The sequence below is a fragment of the Colias philodice genome, chromosome 9 (genome assembly GCF_061535455.1).
Source record: "Colias philodice isolate Cphi_HAF_F1 chromosome 9, ilColPhil1 Martin Lab GWU primary, whole genome shotgun sequence".
NCBI lineage: Eukaryota > Metazoa > Arthropoda > Insecta > Lepidoptera > Pieridae > Colias > Colias philodice.
This window is the reverse complement of record NC_143094.1, coordinates 6,372,117-6,393,953: the sequence shown is the minus strand read 5'-3', so window position 1 is coordinate 6,393,953 and position 21,837 is coordinate 6,372,117. Positions and strand designations below refer to the sequence as shown.

Genomic DNA, 21,837 nt, shown 5'->3' with positions numbered 1-21,837 from the left:
TTATTTATATAAATTCTTCTATATATATCTTATAATTAAAATTTCATAAATTTAGGAGTCTATTCAAACATGTAATCATACAAAAAAACCCTTAAACTAATATAGATAAATTTGAATGAAAAGAGCTTTAATGGCAATATGTATAATTGCAATACACCAGAGAAAAGCGTAATTTAGTCTTGTAGATCTATTTTTTGCTTTGCTATTTCCACGCTATGTTTAACGATGATAAATTGAATCCTCAGTCACATTACTAATATAAAGTGCAAAATTTATGCGTTAAAATTTACAAACAAAATAAAATTTTTATTTTAATAGAAAGTCGTTAAACTTATATTTGCAATTAAACTTGGGCAGAGGCAAAGTTAATGGCTGCAGTTATGTTCGAAAATAAACTGTAGCCTTTGAGTGTAGTGGTCGCTTATCGTACCATTTATTATCTATTTATATTATAATTATGAGTTAATTATGTACCTAGTCCACTTTAACTCAGGTTTTCTTTACTAGATTGCACGACTTTCAAACCTTACGGACCTTACCTTTGTACTGATACTTTCTTTAGGTTTTCCCTTCAATTTCCAGATTTGTACTACATATTAAGCTTTTACTAGCGTTTAGCTACTGTATTATGTATTCTGTGCTTATACTATACAATATAATACGTGTCATTTTTAAGGTTTATAAGATCCTAATTGTTGACGTCTGTTTTGATAATGGAGGCCTCAGTAATTGATTATTAATTCATTGGGTGGATTTGCCACCTTAGAGTTAGTCTGTTAGAACGCTTAGGCAGGTAGGTTGAAAGGGTTGAATGCTGTTATAACATTCATAAGATTTAATAGTAAACCTTACTATTATTATGTGTTGAATATGTATCAAATAATAATTTATAAGTCAATTTATATGTCATTGTTAATGAATGAATGAATGTAATAAATAGCCGTTAAATGCGCCTAATGTTCAACTTTTTAAGTTACTTTAGCGAGCTTTCGAGTTAGGCCGTACTTTAAGCACGAAAGGATAGACTTTCGTTTTTATTTAACACCCACAGCAATTCGGGTATCGCATTGCATGTAGTTGGTATTTGAAGGCGAACCAGTTCGTAAATACCTGTTGGCGGCTTAATTGTGCGCGAGCACAAGCAGCTGAGGGTATTGGTATTGCCAATGTATTGCTGCCAATATTTTTTACGTTCGATGGACGCGCAAGTTAGCGGCGCGATGCCATTACCGCTGCAGTGAAAATTATCGCGCACTGTTTATTATAGAGCCAATTTAATAGGCAACATTTGACGTCTATCAATTTTATCTTCGAAGAGAGGTAACCTGCTTCAAAACATCGATTAAAGTGAATTAATCGATACGGATTTGAAACATTTGTAAATCGAATTTATTAATTTATGATGATTTTTATTCACAAGTATTCAATGCATTCGATTCTAGATGTCAGATTTCGATTTTTAGAGTAACGTCTCTGGTATTTAAAAAGAAAAAAGGTTTATTGACACAAAATTGTAGCGACGTCAGTTCTTCAATTCAGAAATTGTTTATTATGTTTAGAATGGTTTATCAGTAAAATGAAATCTTAAAATTACTTGTATCGGTAATTATTATTATAAATATGTAATCGTAATTGAAAAAAGTTAAGCAAATGTGCAGTTCTAATAAAACGAAATATCATGTTATTCTATGTCCTCGTTACTAGGTTACGTTGTTGAATTTTGTTGAACTGTCAAATGTTGCCTATTAAAATGGCTCTACTATAACTGCGTTCACAGACTTCACACGCGCGCGCACCATTAATCATGTGGAAAATGTTATATTTATACCATTGTAATTTGTAGGATTATATGAAATCATTAACACTTTTTAGTTGTAATCAATATTGAACAGACGTTGCAGTACTTTTGCTGATGTTTATTTATGGTGTTGATAGGAAACAAAGGAAGAAGGATCTTGTGGATCTTTCCAAATTTGTGACTTAATATTACTAGCTCGATCAATCATATTTAATGAAATAACTACACCCTGTCGTTCCTATGTCTGTCTATTTACAGGAATTTTATTAAATTTACTAGTAAGAATACAACAAAAATGTAAATAAAAAATATGATCTGAATAATAATTGAAGTGTTCCTATTTATTATACTACGACGGTAGTTTTAGACTACGATATAACTTATTTCATATTTGCGAAAACATTATTTCCAGCTATTTATAATTGTGTTGTTTCTCAGAGCAATTTGATTACGCAGAATGTACTCTATCTTTCAAGAGCTTTGTGCATCTGGTAGCTTACCTGTATTAATAACCGACCGCAAAATGAAAATTTATGTGCTGCGCTTGTTAAATGTAAATTTAAATGTTTATAATTTGCGTGTAATCTGTCTAAAGAATAATAATTTAGTTTTCGGAATACTTCCAACTTTAAAATAGACATGGGGCGGGTACCCGGCATGGATCCGGTACCCGGCGGATCCGGCACTTTTTTGAGGATCCGGCCGGATACCGGGTAATGGGGCCGGGTACCCGGCAGTGCCGGGTAATTTTACAGGAGCAGAAAAAAAATTGTAAGTTTTATAATCATTTATTGGGACACAATTTTTAATATTCATATTTTAGTATTGGCAGATTATGATGCAGAAAAGTTAACTTTTCTGCGCGAGCATCATTTAAGCGGCTTCTTTTTTTTTTCGTAAACTAGCTCTGCTTGAGAGATACTTTGCCGACACCTTACTTAATATGGGGTAATGCCCTCTGTTAAATCCCCACCATTTGTACGGATCGGTATTTCTTGCAGCCCTAGCCGTGCTTAAGTAATGATCCAATTCAGAAGCTGCAGAATTTTTTGGTTGAGCTCTGCTGGTTGCCGCTTCGTTATCAGCAGCTTCTTCGAAACAAGACCAAAATAAATCATGAGCCTCGGAAGCCACGTCGTTTGTTTCACCTTTTGTTTTGAGAAGGCCCTGCGTCATCTGCGACGACCTATAAGCGCTGCCGGGTACCCGGCCGGGTACCCGGCAAAAATGTGCCGGGTACCCGCCTGACGGGTACCCGGCAAAACCACTACCCGCCCCATGTCTACTTTAAAATATACAAACTGTATGAACGAAATATTGTTTTTTATAGAAATTAACAATTTTCGAACGTATACAAATATAAAACCAGTCACAACACTTGCACTATGCGGTATACCTCAGTGTTCGGTTTTCCTTCAATAATGTTATTGACATTTACAAATGTATGTATGCAATAAGAATAGATGGTTGTAATTTATTTCATTTTTACTTTTATTTTACATAACGTACTTTTATACAGGTTTTCTTTACACTTATTAACTGAATGCCGGCTATGCAATAAATTGAAGTTGATTATTATATGATCCTGAATTTGATCACTGTTTGTAGCAGTGTATTCATGTAAATGTATTCAGATAGAGGTGAGCAGGGCCAGTTATCCCAGACTGAAGTCGGCACATGAAAAATATTTGGGCTGTTGCCAGCGCTGCTCGAATCGCGAATGTCACTACCTATGCCGATGTACGAACTTGTAATGCTTGCTTTGCAATACATACTCACGACTTGATACTTATATTTATGCTTTGAAAGATTGAATCCTACAAGTTCGTATTGACAAACAGACAAATTAATTACAAGTTCGTAGGTGTTTTAAACACTATCCAAAGCGGAATGAAGGAGAATACTTTAGTTCGATAAAGTTATTTAATATTCATAAACGTATAAAGTATAAACGTTCAATTTCAAATGAAAACGATGGTAATGAATGAAAAATGGATTCATATTTTAAAAAGTATAATATGAATTTAAAATATTAATCGTTATTCGTTATAAATGGAGATAATGAAACGCACCATTCTATTGTACTTAACTAGCCGCTGTGTGGGTACATCAACGATGAAATAGGTCTTTAATAAAGAGAAGATATTTTAATATAAAAAAAGTGAACAATAATTTCAGTTGTGGTGTTTTTATTGTTCCCATGAAATCCTTGCAGAAACCTAAATGCTATAAAAAGAGTATCTTTTCGATTGTTATCATACTTGAATAATTATCTATTATAATTAATTCGTTTTATTATTGTTATTATCAGACCAGCAGATCTTTTTTACAAAAAAATATTACACATTATTGTGTTATGAATGATATTTTCTTTTATTTTCAGGTGAGTAATGGCAATGTCATCGATACAGGAACACCGACCTTACTGGTATTTATATTTGAACTTTTATTAGCATGTTTTATGCTTTGAATGTGTACTTAAATAATATTTGGGGTAATGATTTATTTTATAAGTACCTACTTACATAGTTTTATTATAAGGTTGTTACGTATTACCGAGAAATAATAAGCTTTTCATAGTGTTAAGACTGTTTGCATGCGTCTTTAACATTTTTCGATTTACCTGTTAAAACGAAATAAATGATATTACGAATACATTAACTTTCCATCTTTTTGTAGTATTCTTGTAAACGATATGATATGTTAGCTATGACGACAAAAATATGCTCTTTGATGTTGCCACTACCACGCGTATACAGGGTGTAATCGTTAAGTGTGCACAAGCGATTATTCCGTAACTATTGCAGATATCAAAAAACTTTAAACTGATATCGAAAGTACTTAACCTAATGAGTAAAATGGCCATAATAAATTTTTAAAAATAAAACGAGAAATATCCAAAAATGTTACATTAAACGCTCCCATACATTTTATTTCCCATACATTTTGTATTCATAGCAGATTTTCGAAGTGATGTCCTCATTGTGCAATACAATGAGGAGCTCTATTTACAGTTTCTAAATGAACGTCCCTTCAAAGTTGCGAAGTAATTAAAGCAGAAAACCAAAAAAAGAAAGAAAAAGCTAAAATCTTTCATATTAAATCTAGGTTGATCCAAAAGTAATGATAATTGGGTATTTCCTGTGCACATAAAAATATAAAATAAATGTTTTTTGCTTGCTCATGTACGACTAAGTTATCACAAAAAAATTATATCAACAGGCCACATTTCCAAGTATTTACATTAATTTGAATGTGAACCGTGCGTGCCAGAATGTTTACCGACGAAAAGAAGAAACAACGATTCGACATTTAGAGGGTGAATTTCTAAATTTTTAATGAGATCAGGATAATTTTTTGTCACGATTTGTGATCATGGACGTTACCCGGGTTCACCATGTTTATGCTGAAACCATTAAACAATCAATGGCCTGCGATGGGAGCTTCCAAAGTGACCATGAAGAAATTCAAAGTGAAAATTAGTGGGATAGATTAAAGCGGTAGTTTTTTTTGGAACGCTGAAGGAATAATTATGGTGGAATATTTTAAGAAGGTAGCCACTATATTGGGCTCTTACTACACAGACCAAATTAAAAGATTGCGGTAGGTTAGTAAGGAAAAGAGAATGGTAAAATGCGGGCTTGAATACTGTTTCACCCAGACAATGCACCAGATCACAAAGCGTCAGTTGCAATGGCTGCCATTCAAAAATCGGCATTTCAAATGCTTGAACACCCACCCTGTTTGTTAGATCTAGCTCCTAGTTATTTCTATCCCTTTCCTCGGCACAAGAAACACCGTCTTAGCAAGAAATTTTAAGACGACAGCGAAGTGATGGTCGCAGTAGAGGGGTTTTTGTGGATGAAGATAAAGATTTTTTTTTTAATTTTAGGAAAAAAAATATCGAAGTATATTATCTAGTTAGAAGACTATCTAGAGAAATACATAATTATTTCAACTGTAATGACCTTGTTTAATATTGATTATCATTACTTTTGGATCAACCCATGTACATGGGATATTCGTATCTCATACTAAACGTATGGGAGGGTTTCAAGTTAATATTTTAGATATTTCTCGTTTTATTTTTAAAAATTTATTATGGCCATTTTACTCATTAGGTTAAGTACTTTCGATATCAGTTTAAAGTTTTTTTATATCTGTAATAGTTACGGAATAATCGCCTGTGCACACTTAACGATTACACCCTGTATAACAAGATATAACCTGTGATATGACTACATATAAATATATTTTTGGCGCGTGTATTATAGACCTTAGTATGGTGAACGTGACACAACCTCTAACGCGTACCCGATTTGAATGTTAACTTTTTTTTATTAAACGCATGTATGTACACAAATATAAACCTTAACTCTTTACATCATAGATGAATATCGGGTGTTTATATCAGCCTCCATACGATGCATATAAATTAAAATATCTCGGGCTTGTCTGTAATTATCATTAAAATTTAAAACATATCAAGAATAGCCAAATGCTTAAGCGCTAAAGTAATAAGGTACATACCTACTCATAAGGTCTTGGCCCTGAGACTTAAAAATACTGGTACACGTCTACTAATAGCTAGTCAAATGAAACAAGTTAATCCGCTGACCGATAAAGACAGGCTATTAATTTTTATCATCACTTGGTATATGATATTTAAAACAAATAATACCTTGACCGCGACGTCAACGCGACGGTCAACATTTATTTGTTTTGTTGCGTTAATATCATTATTTTAACGAAAAGAAAAAAGTTGTTCTAAATGTATTATTAAATTAAGTAAATGTTTTTATTTTTCATAGACTCGTTATCTCCTTTAGATAAAACAGAACGGACTCCGTAAAAGAGACATCTAAGGTTAAATCCTTACGTTGATTAACATGCGAGCCGCGTCTGTTTTTATATTCACTCACTCAATTACACATCAGTAAATATTAAAGAGGCGACGCCAACAATCGGAAATGTGGAGCCGTATGAAACAAACATTTAAATAATATTATTCTCTTATTTTCACAAGTGCTGTAATGGGAACTGAGATATAATGAGTATTTGAAGAACAGTAAATAGGAGTAATAGTTGTGTACCTACCAATAATATGTTCATTTTTAATATTATGTGGATCAATAATCAGGAAAAGGTAAAAAAGCCGATTTATCTCATAAATTACAACATTTAATTCCTTTTTTTAACTAAGTCTGATACTACAGTCTACAGTATAAATATGCAAAAAATTAAATGACATTCTTCCCAACTTGATTCAGAAGGCGCTTGTTGGTAACAAAACTCCAAAATTAAGCACTTATAGCCACAAATTAACGTCAACGACGGCCACGTGTTATTCAAAAGTATTTAATTACAGTATCATTATATGAAAGAGCTGCTTGTGAGCTGCGTTTGATTCTATAAATAAAAGTAAAAAGATATGAAAACAAGATATTTGTACTACGTTTTTGGGATTGAAAAGATCACTAAATGTTTTATGTTTCAAGGAATAAGGTTCATTTACAAAAACTATATTATACACTATAACTTTTCTCCTTATCCCATTACCTTTTCTCAACATTTCTGGGATGAAGACTAACTACATCTGAAATGTTGGAAGAATAAAGATTTAAGAGAAAATTTGTCTAACCATTATTAATTTATTATAGAAATTTGAATATTACATTATTGCGCGATTTATCCATCAAGGCTTAACGTAGTGTCGTAGACAAATTCGGTGAGAGTGTAACCTTTGAAAGTTGTTATGATCGAAGTACCATTAAGGCCTCTCCTGGACCGGTGCCAGAGTTGAGATATTATTAGCACGTCGACAACGTTCGAGTTAATCAAGCTCAAATAAGATCGATAATTCCCGTAGGTGACGGTTTCAGAGAGCCAGCTCCCCGGATTCCTGTCACTCAGGATTACCGACCGCACTAACTTATGCCCCTCTTTTGGAGTCTTTTATTTTCTTATTAACGCATTTAGGTTCATGTATAATTTCGCTACCGTACTTATAGAGCTCCAACTTAAATACACATAATTATTGAAGTTTGAAATAGGTCAGAGCGTAATATATCATTATAGAGTTTCAAATATAGGTAAAAGAGAAAGTCACGGATGATAATTAATTTTCCGTCTGGAGTCTAGACTGTATGCAACATGAACCTGTTTGTTGTGCATTACCTGGAAGTAAGTAGTCGGCAGTAAGTACGACTGCGGCGGCCCACTGACACCATCAAGTGTGCAGTTTCGCAAAACATTTGACCTCAATGTTGCCGGCAAACGTTTGTACCTGTTTGAACATTACGATAGTTGGGTGAAGTCAATAATACGATTTACGAACCAACAATAACTTCCGCTTCTGGAAAAACGATAATAATTAATTATGAATTAATGATTTAATAAGCAATTTCCATGCACAATGACCCTAATATGAATGCTTTCTATAGACGTAGCGTGACAATAGCGTGATTTGTATGTAGATGCGTGCCAGAGAAATTCCTTTTAGTAACCGAACATATGCACATATTCGCTCTCAATTAGAATAACGACTTTTTGATTAATGAGCATACGCTATATTATCGTTTGCTTATATTATGCCCTATAGGTATATGTATAAAGTCATTTAAATTTATGCAAATGTTTTTAACTTAAAAATGTATTACACAGTGCTTCAAAAATAAAGACTGGGTTTAATATATAAATAAATAGAGAGCACTAGAAAGTATAAAGGACTTAATTAACGGGAGCGGCGACCCATAAAACAGAGTAGGTAACACACCTCGGGTGCAGTTTCAAAGATTGCTTCGCTCCAGCTGACTTCCTGATGTAAATTTATTTCTTCTCTTTTATGATCGTTTTACGTTTCCCTTTTAGAATTCAATCTTTCTTGAAATTAAGTCACAACCTTGTATTATAGTGTACTGTTATATTTGTAAATATGTATGTATTATGTAGATTGTAGTAGCTAAAATTTACACTGTTATAGCTATCAATATTACAGTTTGTTTCAGTAAGTTGAATCCTTTCTTTAGAAAAAAAACCATCGCACCAATTATTTTATCATAATTTTATGTTTATGATAATATTACCTGTTTATACTTCAGTAATATTAATCTTTGTGTAAAGTCTAATCAGTATGAAACAGAAGGCTCGAGCAATAAATGTTGATTGTGGCTCGGTAGATACAGTGTAGGTCATTGTGATGAGCTTTGCAGTCCTGTATTATACATATTTGCATACATTATACATATAAATTATAAAATAAATGTTCGGCGCTCGTCTGCATAATATTCACAGCAATTAAGTGTATGAAATTCTTTTTCGTTTTTCAGACCGTTTATTGAATTTATAAATTAAAGACTTTTTAACGGATACGTCGGGAAAATAATAGAATGAATAAATCGCGTTTAAAATCCGTTAAAAAGTCTTTAATTTCTAAAGTAAAATCAAACATTACAAAATACGTTTATTGAATTATTTAAAGAAAACTTAATGTATAATTGTTTTTATGCTTCTTCATAGAAGGATATATTATGCATAATATGAAATTGTACATTCATAATTGCTTGGAACGAAATTAAATCGAACAAAATTGATGACTAAACCGTTTTAACTAGAATACAACGGCTATATTTCAATTTTACAGACCAATTATTCCACTCCCTTTATCTGGATCCAATGTAGGGGACAAAAAGTTCATTGATTGCATTAATTCTTGCCTCAGTGATTGCATACACCCGGCCCGTATGAGGCCGAGATTCACAGATCGCACTTTAACTTTACTTTGATGGAAAGATCTACTTTCACACAAAAATATATTTCTTAGTCTTGTCAAGCTCATCTTTACTTTCCGAAATTTATACTTTACTTGGTAAAGGCTAAGGAGTCGATAATCATGACTTTGGTCTCAAAGTAAACTTTACATGACTATGCGTATAAATCATGTAGGTCTTCATTTTAAACTAATTTCCTAGAACAGAAACGCATTTTAATTTGGTTGGGTTATATATAGCTCGAAACGTCATGTCGATTTGAGTGACATTAATTTTTTGTTGATTTGTTGATCGTTGCATTGCTTCGTTTGTCTTATAACATTATAATATTTTTCTGACGAATTTTGCTGTTGTTACCGGTTTTTGATATTTCTACTACAATCTTCCCGACCCTGGCTTGTTATAATGGACTTTAAACTGCTACCTGACTGACAATAATTATTATTGCAAATCCACGTAATACCTACATTGTGTTATTTTTCTAATCAATTAATTTTTGATATAAAATAATCTTAAAAATAATAATGTTATTATTATATATGGAAATATAACTTAATTCAATTATATGTTCTCAAAAACATAAATTATGCGTATAATATGTAGTTAACAGTCACACGTCTTTCCCTGTACTTTACTTTGAGGCCGTACTTTTCTAAGGAAAGTCAAGCAATTGTCTCTGAAATTAAATATGTTGAAAGTAAACTTCGGTCATACAAAGTTTACTTTGTGAAGACTCTTTTGCGGTAAAGTAAAGTCACGACTGTGAATCTGGGCCTGAGTCTTTACGTGTTAGTAGACTGTAGAGTGCCGTAAGTAGGACTTTAAAAAAATGGATGCATTGTTATGATCTGTCCCAGTTATCACAATTACCAGTGCGTTTTCCAGTGATTGACACAGTTCTAGACTTAATTGTTGAGTGTGTGATACTATCCGAGGTCACTAACCTTTTGGGATTTTATCTGCTTAAATAAATATCAATGATAAACGATATACAATATTGATTTATCCAAAAAATTATATGAATATCCTGAAAAAGGTATAATTTTCATCCGCATACTGTAACTTTCACTTAAAATGTTATCTGATATGTTAACAATTAATGTATCCCTCTTGTATCAGAGTCGTATCTAAATAATTGATGCTGTGTGAAATTCAAACCGTGTGGCGGGTGGCGGATGCTCTTGCCGGAAGGAGGCTATTTCAGCTATCTACCGAGAACACTCGCTATCGCTACCTTTTACTAACATAATCTTAATATGAGCATCTTTTACGACAGCTTTACGGTACTCAATCATATTAAATTACTCAATTTCTAATAAAAAATAGATAATAAAAAAAAAAAAAAAATATGATAGATACAGATGATTATTCGAAATTACGTTTTTGTTGTACCGTATATCGTATTATGGTCACGAGTGATATTCTCATACTTACCCGTACATTTATTGATAACGCATACATAATTATATAGTTTATTCGTTGTGAAAATGTAGATTTAGCACGTTAGCTGATCCATGGCTGTTCCTTTAAAACCAATTCCAAAATAAGTATGTTCTATATACTTATATTCTGTCCACAAAACCTATTGTATATTGTGCTTAATTGCAGAACGTTTTATGTCTGTAATTACGCCTACATACTAAAATTAGTGCACGATTTTCTACTTACGAATAAGAGAAAATTATCCCGATCCTCGCGAGTATTATAAGAGCTACAATGGATACAAATTAGTTCTGTGTAGCAATATTCAAGGATGTTTCTTCCATGCACGAAATTGTTCTGAGCCATTGTTTAAATGTACAACAATTAGTATTTTACTATTCTTCCTATTGAAAATTCGCAGGTTGTAATTTCCCTAAGACTGATTATGGAATAATGTAGGATTTTAAAGTAAAAGAATAAGTACATAGCGTACTTATTCTTTAAAGTTCATTTTATAATCGTACTTTTTTCATTCTTACTATAAGTTGAGATATCACGGCTCATGAACTATCGTTTTTCCATAATATGATAACAAGCATTAATGTTTTATATTTGTAGATAGTTACTTACCTTAGAAATCGTTTGTCAGTCATTGTTTGTAGAAATCTGATTCGCAGTATATACCTAGAGGAGTATTAACAATACTTTAATGTAATCTTCTTGATAAAGGGAAAATCTTTTCCTAATAAAACTTACACAGATACTTGGTACAGAAAGGGGCTTGTGCTCGCCTTACTAAATACTCTTAATGCTCCCTTAGTCACGTTCACGTACCGAATTTCAAACTGTTGAATATTAATCAATAAGTTATATAAGCTTGGAATATCTGAAATAGAGTATAATATTATTTAAGGTGATTGCTACGATCTGTTCCCAGCCAATATCCCGCTAGATGGCGCTGAATTCTACATTTCTAGTTTATTTGAGTTTTTGCGTAATTGGAAAAGATTAAGGTCGTAGGAATAGTCATGGCGGTTACTGAATATTATATTTTATTGAAATATGTCATATCATTGCCTTAAAATCCACCCAATTCGGTAAAAAAATGCATTATAACATCTGTCATTGCATACAGGGTCGTTTACACACACAGACGTATACAAAAATGATAAAGATTTAAGTCTAGATGGCGTGAATGTAAAACAAGTAGGATTGTTATAAAAATAAAAGTTATATTTGTTGGCGTAAACTATTTTGTTGTAATTTTGGGAAATAAATAATGTCAAAATTGATTACAATAAAACGCAGTTTTATTTTATTACCTACATTACACTATTGTTTTTTTTTTATCAAAACATGTATTTGAAGTAGCAAATATGATATTATGCTGATCCAAGCATTTTCACTCAAAACTAATATCACTAGTGATTTGTAAAAGTAAATTATTTCAATATACATTTCATAACCAACAAGTAAGAATAATTATTCATACAACAACAAATCAAAAACACTATTTACTATGGAAAAAAAACCAGGAAGGTGAAAAACATATTTACGATTTCGATGCACTCGACTTTTAGTAAAATAATAGGTAAAAATATTATTATGGTTTTGATCACAGACATATCTGTGGTTTTGATTTTAGCTACTAGTATCAGAAAGCTGCGTGTTCAATGCACGTCGGGGTCCCACAACTGTGGAGGAAGGAAGGTAGAATACCTCTATCGAATAAGTGAAGTTTCTCGACATACTCGATTTGCCGGCCGGCCTCAATGAAGATTGTCCGAAAGTTGTATATGTGCTCTGTAACGAAAAAATTTCGCTAGCGCGATTCAGAGTGAGGTGTCGTACAATATACCTAATGAAGTTTTTCATCTTTTTATTTTACTGCAAATACAAAATAAAAATTAAACAATGGTAATGTAAATTCTAAACAAACTACTACCAAAATACAATTAGAACAAAAATCATTTGACTTGTTTATTTCACCCAGAGGCCAGAGGCGGCTCGTGACAAAATTGTATAGGTGTTTACTTGAAATAAAACAACGAAAATACAATAGCGTTCGGGATGATTTATTACAAAATAAAACCGGCCAAGTGCGAGTCGGGCTCGCGCACAAAGGGTTCCGTAGCAGCAAATATAATAAATTACAGTTAAATCAACCTATCTCAAAAACTATAAGAGATACTTTGATCAAACCAAAAATCGTTGAAAGAGTTAATTAGCATGCATCACCTCTATTTTTTTTAGAATTTTATACCCCGTAGTTATAAAAATAGAGGGGGGGGGACATACTTTTTACGACTTTGAGAGCTGATATCTCAAAAACCGTTCACTTTAAGAAAAATGTTTTTTAGAAAACTTTATATCATTTTAAAAGACCTTTCCATTGATACCCCACACGGGTATGTACATCGAAAAAAAAAATTTCATCCCTCAGTTACATGTATGGGGGGCCCCACCCCCAATTCTTTTTTTTACTATTTAGTGTCATATTTTTGTAGCGGTTCATACAACACATATTCCCATCAAATTTCATCACTGTAGTACTTATAGTTTCCGAGTAAATCGGCTGTGACAGACGGACAGACGGACAGACGGACAGACGGACATGACGAAACTATAAGGGTTCCGTTTTTGCCATTTTGGCTACGGAACCCTAAAAATGAGCACCACATTTTATAAATGTCTATAACACTAAAAATTACAAAGTACAGGCTATTTCAAAACGAATTCAATGACTAGGTATCAATAATTAGTAAATCACCGAATTTGCATTCGCGAGCGTAGGTATCCATAGTGTTTGTCACTGACGGTCACTGACCTCTATAACTTATAGTTATAGAGGTCAGTGGTGTTTGTTGTGTAAACATGTATGTATTTGAGTAGTTAGTAGCATATTATATTCTGAATTTCTGATCCATGCCTATTCACTCAAAACTAATAACACTAATGATTTGTAACAGTAAATTATTTCAATAGGTAGGTATTTGAACATTTCCCAACAAGACGTAAGAATAATTATTCGTAGGTATACAAGATACAATAACAAATCTAATACACTATTTATTATTTTATTATTTACTAGCGGTCCGCCCCGGCTTCGCCCGTGGTACATGTTTACGTTTTCTCTCCATAAGAAGTAATAGCTAGAGAGCTAGCGCAAAGCTACCTGTATGTATTTGACCAGACCTGGATTTTTGTGTGTTGATTCCCCTATACCTACTATACATGAGATGAGGAGTCACTAAGCCCAGAGTGGTGGACGGGGCGCGCGCTTAGGTAAGACAGGTGGAAATTTTTGGCGAACTTTGAAACCATTTGACCACGTCTGCCATTTTGATATTTGAAAATAGATTATTATTACTATCGGAAAATAACAATGGCAGACCATTATCACGCGGATAACATTCTGGCAGACACTTATGAAAGTGCTGAAAAAAATACAATTTTGAAAGTATTTGACCAGATCTGCCATTCATATATTTTATTTATTAGGGTCTTAAAAACTTATTTTCGAAACGGCAGACATTTTCATTGCGTACAGACTTCAGCAGACAACAAAACTTTACAGACTTCAGCAGTCAACAAGACTTAGCTTCTACATGGTCAGATGTATATATGTATTACGTTCCCTGACCTTACATCAATGATTTACTTTATTAATGTTTTTATGGTCATTTACATTTAATTTTGAAAACTATGGAATAAAATTTATAAATTTGATGATACAAAACTAAATATACATTTGTAAAGAATCTCAAATATAAAGTTGTGTTGCAAATAACAAATCATCATTTAAATATTTAGTTTATTTCTTTATTTAAGAAACAATTAACAATTACAAAACAACATAAAAAAACACGCATGCATTTATTGAAATGTTCATTCATCATCACTATCGTATGGCGTTGTGTGACTCGTCTTCATAATCCATTGAATCGGATTCTGTAAAAGTAAAACGTAAATTATATAATAAAAGAAATGAGTCATTATAAACTTACCTAGTAAGGCAATGCCTTTGATGTCGCACGATGCCGCCGCGCCGCCAGTGTAGGTACTTCTGCTGCTACATGAAAATATGCTAGGGTTGCAACAAATGGGAAATAAAACAATTGTGATTATTACTATTATGATGTAATCATTTATTCATATTATGTACATTCAAAACAATTGCTATTATTAAATCTGATGTAATTATTTTTTCATAAATATATAATTATTATTAATTACATAATATATTGCACTGTGAAATATTTACGTATCACTTTATTTTTGATGTTCTTAATTGTCTTTTATAAAATTTAAGTGACGCATTCGCATTGGGATCAACAATCCGATAAGAAAAGAATGGAGACAACATATACATAGCTTTGATTTCAATTCTACAGATACAAAATATACAATCTATCTAAAATGATACAACGGATGTTTCCTGCGTTTTCTCGTCAAAATACCGAAACAACGTAATTATTGTATAGTAGTTGGGCGTGAAAGTAAAAAAACAAATGAAAAGTGTTTTCCATATGATTATTTATTAAATTTACGCGATTAAGAATAATTTCAACGATACAATTTAGTAACCGAGAATTCAGAGGATTAAAGAAAATACCTGCCTGATCATTTTATCAAACTCTAAAAGAATTATGGTTATTTCGCATCACTCGGTTTATTAGTTTGGTAATAATTATTAAAGGTAGTTACAACCCTAGCCATTGAGTCGAACGGTAGGCAACACAATATCGACTTTGTGCGGGTACATATGGTACATTTCTTCTTGCTGTGAAGCGTAATTATTATTACTTATTAAGATTTTTTAGGCTATTTTGAATCAGCTGTTCTAATTTAATTCTAGAAATTTATTAAAACGTGATTTTTTTAAAAGTATATTATGAGTTTATAAATACCTCAACCAATAGTTATTGTGTCCTATCCTCATTTCTTTATATCTTGGTAGTTAACTAAAGTGTTAAATTTACATAACCTCAACAACAACATTTACACTGCCACTGCACTAAAACTAAACTAACTAGCTCTCTAGCTATAAGAACCATCCTCGTACTTCAAGGGATATAATAAAAAAAGAATTATCGAAATCGGTTCAGCCGTTCTCGAGTTATGCGCTTACCAACACATTTTGCGATTCATTTTTATATTAGACTAGCGGTCCGCCCCGGCTTCGCCCGTGGTACATGTTTACGTTTTCTCTACATAAGAACCATCCTCGTACTTCAAGGAATATAATAAAAAAAGAATTATCGAAATCGGTTCAGCCGTTCTCGAGTTATGCGCTTACCAACACTGCACATTTTGCGATTCATTTATATATATATACTAGCGGTCCGCCCCGGCTTCGCCCGTGGTACATAATATTTACGTTTTCTCTACATAAAAACCATCCTCGTACTTCAAGGAATATAATAAAAAAAGAATGATCGAAATCGGTTCAGCCGTTCTCGAGTTATGCGCTTACCAACACATTTTGCGATTCATTTTTATATATAAGAAGATAAGATTATGTGAAAATAACCAGGAAGGTGAAAAACATATTTACGAAAACATAGTAACATAATATGGCTGTCGCTAAAATAATTATATTTCAATTTTATCTTTTTATACCTAGTAGAACTGGCCGACGAATAAAAAAAATCGTATTAGAATAAATACAATAAATTACGGAACAAAAAAAGGATTGTAACTGAATTAGGTATGTTTGTTTCTGGGCGCACCGTTTTCGACGACGCGACGCGCGACGTAAGCGTATAGGTATAGGTACCTACTTTGCTAAAACAAACTAATAAAATTGTGTGTCTGTCTGAAAATTCGGAAAAGCATATTTTGCAAGTTTGTAATTACTTTGATAGTTTACCGATTTATAATAATTGTAATTGTAATTGTATAATATATAATTTGCAATGTGGTGAAATTTCATAAAAATCACGGGCCAATTTTTTGTTTTGAATCCCACCGAAAATATAATTGCGTTATTAGAATAATTAATTACTATACCTACCCACGATCAATTATTACAATATAGTCTCAAATGCATACTAGAGAAATATTGCAATTTGATTCAATTAAAATGCATAGCATACAAAAATAAATTCACAACACAAGAAATTCCGCGCGCAAATCATAGCGCGTGTCAATGAAATCAAGAATGTTTTATATCAAGCCGACGCGGACGACGACGCGACGCCGAACAAAAGTACCTACGACGGACGACCACGCTTCGAGTTGCCAAACAACATGAGTAATAAATTGTTTACAAAAAAAACAAGTTTTCCATTTTTCTGTATGAGTAGACAGAACTTCAAAACGCCACCTGCTACGGTTTATATTATGAACGATTGTTATAAAAATAAAAGTTATATTTGTTGGTGTAAACTATTTTATTGATCAATAATTTTGGAATTTAAAATTGTCAACATTGATTACAATAAAACGCAGTTTTATTTTATTACACTATTGTTTTTTTTATCAAAACATGTATTTGAAGTACCATATAATATTATGCTGATCCAAGCATTTTCACTCAAAACTAATATCACTAATGATTTGTAAAAGTAAATTATTTCAATATACATTTCATAACCAACATGTAAGAATAATTATTATTATTCCTACCTACAACAACAAACCTAAAACACTATTTACTATGGGAAAATAACCAGGAAGGTGAAAAACATATTATTATTTACGATTTCGACGCACTCGACTTTTAGTAAAATATAGTAGGTAAACATAATATTATGGTTTTGATTTTTGCTACTAGTATAAGAAAACTGCGTGTTCAAACTACTTGTTTGTCTGTCTGAAAATTCGGAAGTACTTTGGTAGTTTACCGATTTATAATAATATTGTATATATCGTTGTTTAAAAAATATTCAAACACAATAAAATATGATATACTGATTTATCACTGGTTTCAGTGATGAACTGATGAGTCAATTATAGCCACTATACTTTCGTCATACGTGTGTATTAGGGCATGCACCCGGGTTTACCCGGTTCCGAAAAACCCGGGTAAACCCGGGTTTTTTGATAATCTTGAGAACCGGGTCTGAATTGTATGAAACCCGGTTCTCCCGGTTCCGACCAAAATATTAAAATATAAAGTACTAGCAATGCCCTGCGGTTTCACACGCATAGATAGCGATATCGTTACAGTGAAAAGTCTACTATAGGTCGGACTATAGGTTTAATTTTTAATCACATGAAAATCACCTTTACCCCGTCCCGCACTAAGGCCTTTTTTTTTGTTTTAGTGGGGAAATCTTTCATAGATACCCACGGCCTCCGGGGGAGGGGCCGTGGGTTATGTCGGATTCCTACCGACCAAAACCCCACTGTGTTCCGTCAAGACGCATATTGGTAGAATTCCTCCGTGACCCCCGCACTACGGCCTGCTCGAACAGTATACCTACTATTTTCTGTAGATTGACACTTTTAAAAATTCGTTATATCTTTTGAATGGAATATCCAATTCTTTTCATTTAAAAAGTATTTTGCTGGTATTGAAACAGTCTATAATAAAACATCATTTAATGGGATAAGGATTAATATATGTGTATGGATAACATGGTTTGATTACTGTCGGCACTTCTATTTACTTTGAAAACGTAAAAAAGTTGTTGTAGTAACATAACTACTGAAGATGGACATATGGTATCGCGGACTTTCTTGTAGATATTGATCCATTCTATAATACCGTAGAACATTTTTTTGTTCTATCTTCAATAGATTCCGCAGCGCACGCGATGACAGAAGTTTTATTGAGGATTTTTTTACACCTTGGGTTACATTATTGCATTTTTGGTAAGGATCTCTAATTTTTTTGAAAATGCAATATAGCCTATGTTGCTCAGTAAAGATGCAGCTTTCTAATGGTGAAAGAATTTTTGAAATCGGTCCAGTAGTTTTTGCGTGAAAACCATACATACATACATACATACTTACATACATACTTACAAACTTTTCCTCTTTATAATATTAGTATAGATTATTTATATTTTGCTGCATTATTTTAACAAATTTATTCTATCTGGCAACGTCAGACTCACGTGCATCGCGAATTTTCGTGCCACGCCTCAAGCGTGGCTCTGATTGGTTGTCTAACCTTAGATGCTATAAGTTTCCTACGGGTGTATTACCAAAAAAAAATGTGTGTGTGTACTAGTGTACACACGTAAGAAGTGATCTTTATGACCTTATTTTTCAAAAAATAATTTACTATATGGAACTTTACAGATATACGTCGAATCACGCGTGCGGTAGGGATAAGAAAAAGATGACGCGTAACAGAAAAATGTCACGCGTAACGAAAAAATGTTACACTAAATTTTTTTCCAACCCCGTTAAAGAAGTTTCACTTCAAAAAAAATTAGGCTTCGAAAATGACAAAAATTAGGCTACTGAAATATTTTGATTAGATTTGTCGTGAATTTGAAAAACTGTTGATTTTACTGTTTCATATAATGATCCAGTCATGTTTTTATTTTTGCTATCAAGCTGAAATTTATATCGAATACTCAAGTCTTCGGTCCCTTGATGCTGTGAAAAAGTCAAACTCACAAGTCAACGCATCAAAAGATACGGCTGTATCTTTTGTAAATGCTGAAAATTTTCGCAAATTTTGTCATTCGCATGGGACTCAAAACCTACAGGATACTCTCATACTCTCACACAGAGCCTTTAAATTTGGTAAAAGTAACGTCTTATAACACAGATAAAGGAAAAATTGCTAGAAACATAAATTTTAAAGTTACAACATTATAAAAAATAGGTTTGTTCGGAGCCCTCGGAGCGCGAGTCCGACTCGCACTTGGCCGGTATTTTGTTTTACAGTTTGCAGTTAATGAATAAGGTTTAAGTTTATATGTGATATTATGATAACAAGGTACTTTTATAAGACAGATAAATAAAGAAAAGTATTGAAATTTTGTTTCTTTATTAATTTAATAAAATAAGACACAAGCCGCGTAAAATAAAAGGCCCATCAGGTAGTTTTACAGTTACTTTTGTTTAATTTCGTATTTTTTTCCGAGGTATTATAAAAGAACCGGGTAACCCGGTTCTACCCGGTTCTGAGCTCGATTTGGAACCGGGTTTCAGAAACTTGGAACCGGACTCGGTTCTGCATGCCCTAGTGTGTATGATTGATGTGATTTGCAACGTGGTGATATTTCAGAAAAATCACGGGTCAAATTGTCCCACCGAAAATATAACTGCGTTATAAGAATAACTATACCTACGATAAATTATACATAATACAATATAGTCTCAAATGCATACTAGTGAAATATTTTATTTGAATCAATAAAATAAAAAAAAAATAAAAAATAATAATAATACAAAAATAAATTCACAACACAAGAAAATCCGCGCGCAAATCATAGCGCGTGACAATGAAATCAAGAACTTTCGAGCCGACGCGGACGACGAAGGAGCCTAACAAAAGTACCTACAATCATAGGCGGCTCGTGACAAAATTGTATGGCCGTGTTCACTTGAAATAAAACAACGAAAATAGGTACCTACAATAGCGTTAGCAGTACAAAAAAAATGAGCACCACATTATAAATGTCTATTTATACACTAAAAATTATAGAGTATTTCAAAACGAATTCAATTATTATTTAGCAATAATTAGAAAATCCCCGAATTTGCATTCGTGATCGTATTCATAGTGTTTGTCTACACTAATATTATAAAGAGGAAAACTTTGTTTGTTTGTTTGATTGTAATGAATAGGCTCATAAACTACTGGACATTTTACCAATGTTTGCAAGTTTGTGATTACTTTGATAGTTTACCGATTTATAATAATTGTATACTTATATCATTGTTTAAAAATATTCAAACACAATATGATATAGGTACTGATTTATCACTGGTTTCAGTGATGAACTGATGAGTCAATGTTAGCCACAATACTAATCACTTTCGTCATACATGTGTATGAACTATGATTGATGTGATTTGCAATGTGGTGAAATTTCATAAAAATCACGGGCCAATTTTTTGTTTTGAATCCCACCGAAAATACATATATTACTAATTGCGTTATTAGAATAATTAATTACTATACCCACGATCAATTATTACAATTTACAATATAGTCTCAAATGCATACTAGAGAAACATTGCAATTTGAATCAATTAAAATGCATAGCATACAAAAATAAATTCACAACACAAGAAATTCCGCGCGCAAATCATAGCGCGTGTCAATGAAATCAAGAATGTAATTTTATATCAAGCCGACGAGCGACGACGCCGAACTAAAGTACCTACAGTACCATTTACCTTCAGTGTACAATACAGTTTACAGACCTACGACGGACGAACAATAATGAGTAATAAATAAAAAAAAACATAGTTTCTAAGGTCATTAGTTTTATTTTATTTTATTGTTATTTTCTTTGAACGATTGGAAATGAAATTACTCAATTTTTACACATAACTTTGATTTATTAGAATTATGCTCATTATGCATAAGATAACGAACGCGAATGCACGACATCTAGCGCGTCAATGTCTAAACATCGCCTTTCGTTTAGACATTGACGCGCTAGATCTGTAATAAGTATATAGTCTATGCGCTAGATGTCGTGCTTTATGTCGTGTTTCGCTTGACAAAAGTCACGCACACTACTGTAGAAGTGTCAAATTTTTCCGGTATTTTACTGTTGTTTTTCTAAGTAAATATTGTAAATTATTGATTAAAAAGGTCGAACGCGCACACATTTCATTATAGAGAAGTGATAAAATGATTAGTTTTAAAGAAATAGTGTCTGTGTTAAGTGTTTAGAGGTAATCAAAAATGTATGGAGGGACGGTCGG

At 32.6% G+C, this 21,837-nt stretch overlaps 1 protein-coding gene across 7 annotated transcripts in view; it reads left to right on the top strand.

Annotated features, from left to right (window-relative positions):
• Rbfox1 (RNA-binding Fox protein 1) overlaps positions 1 to 21,837 on the top strand; it is a 101,651-nt gene that overhangs the window by 60,454 nt on the left and 19,360 nt on the right. For 6 of the 7 annotated variants that reach the window (XM_089699174.1, XM_089699177.1, XM_089699176.1 and 3 more), the window contains exon 2: positions 4,182 to 4,226. The exons of the other annotated variant lie outside the window; for it this stretch is intronic. In XM_089699174.1, the coding sequence (XP_089555300.1) occupies positions 4,182 to 4,226 (45 nt within the window). The remainder of the gene's footprint in view (positions 1 to 4,181; positions 4,227 to 21,837) is intronic. 7 annotated transcript variants of the gene reach the window in all.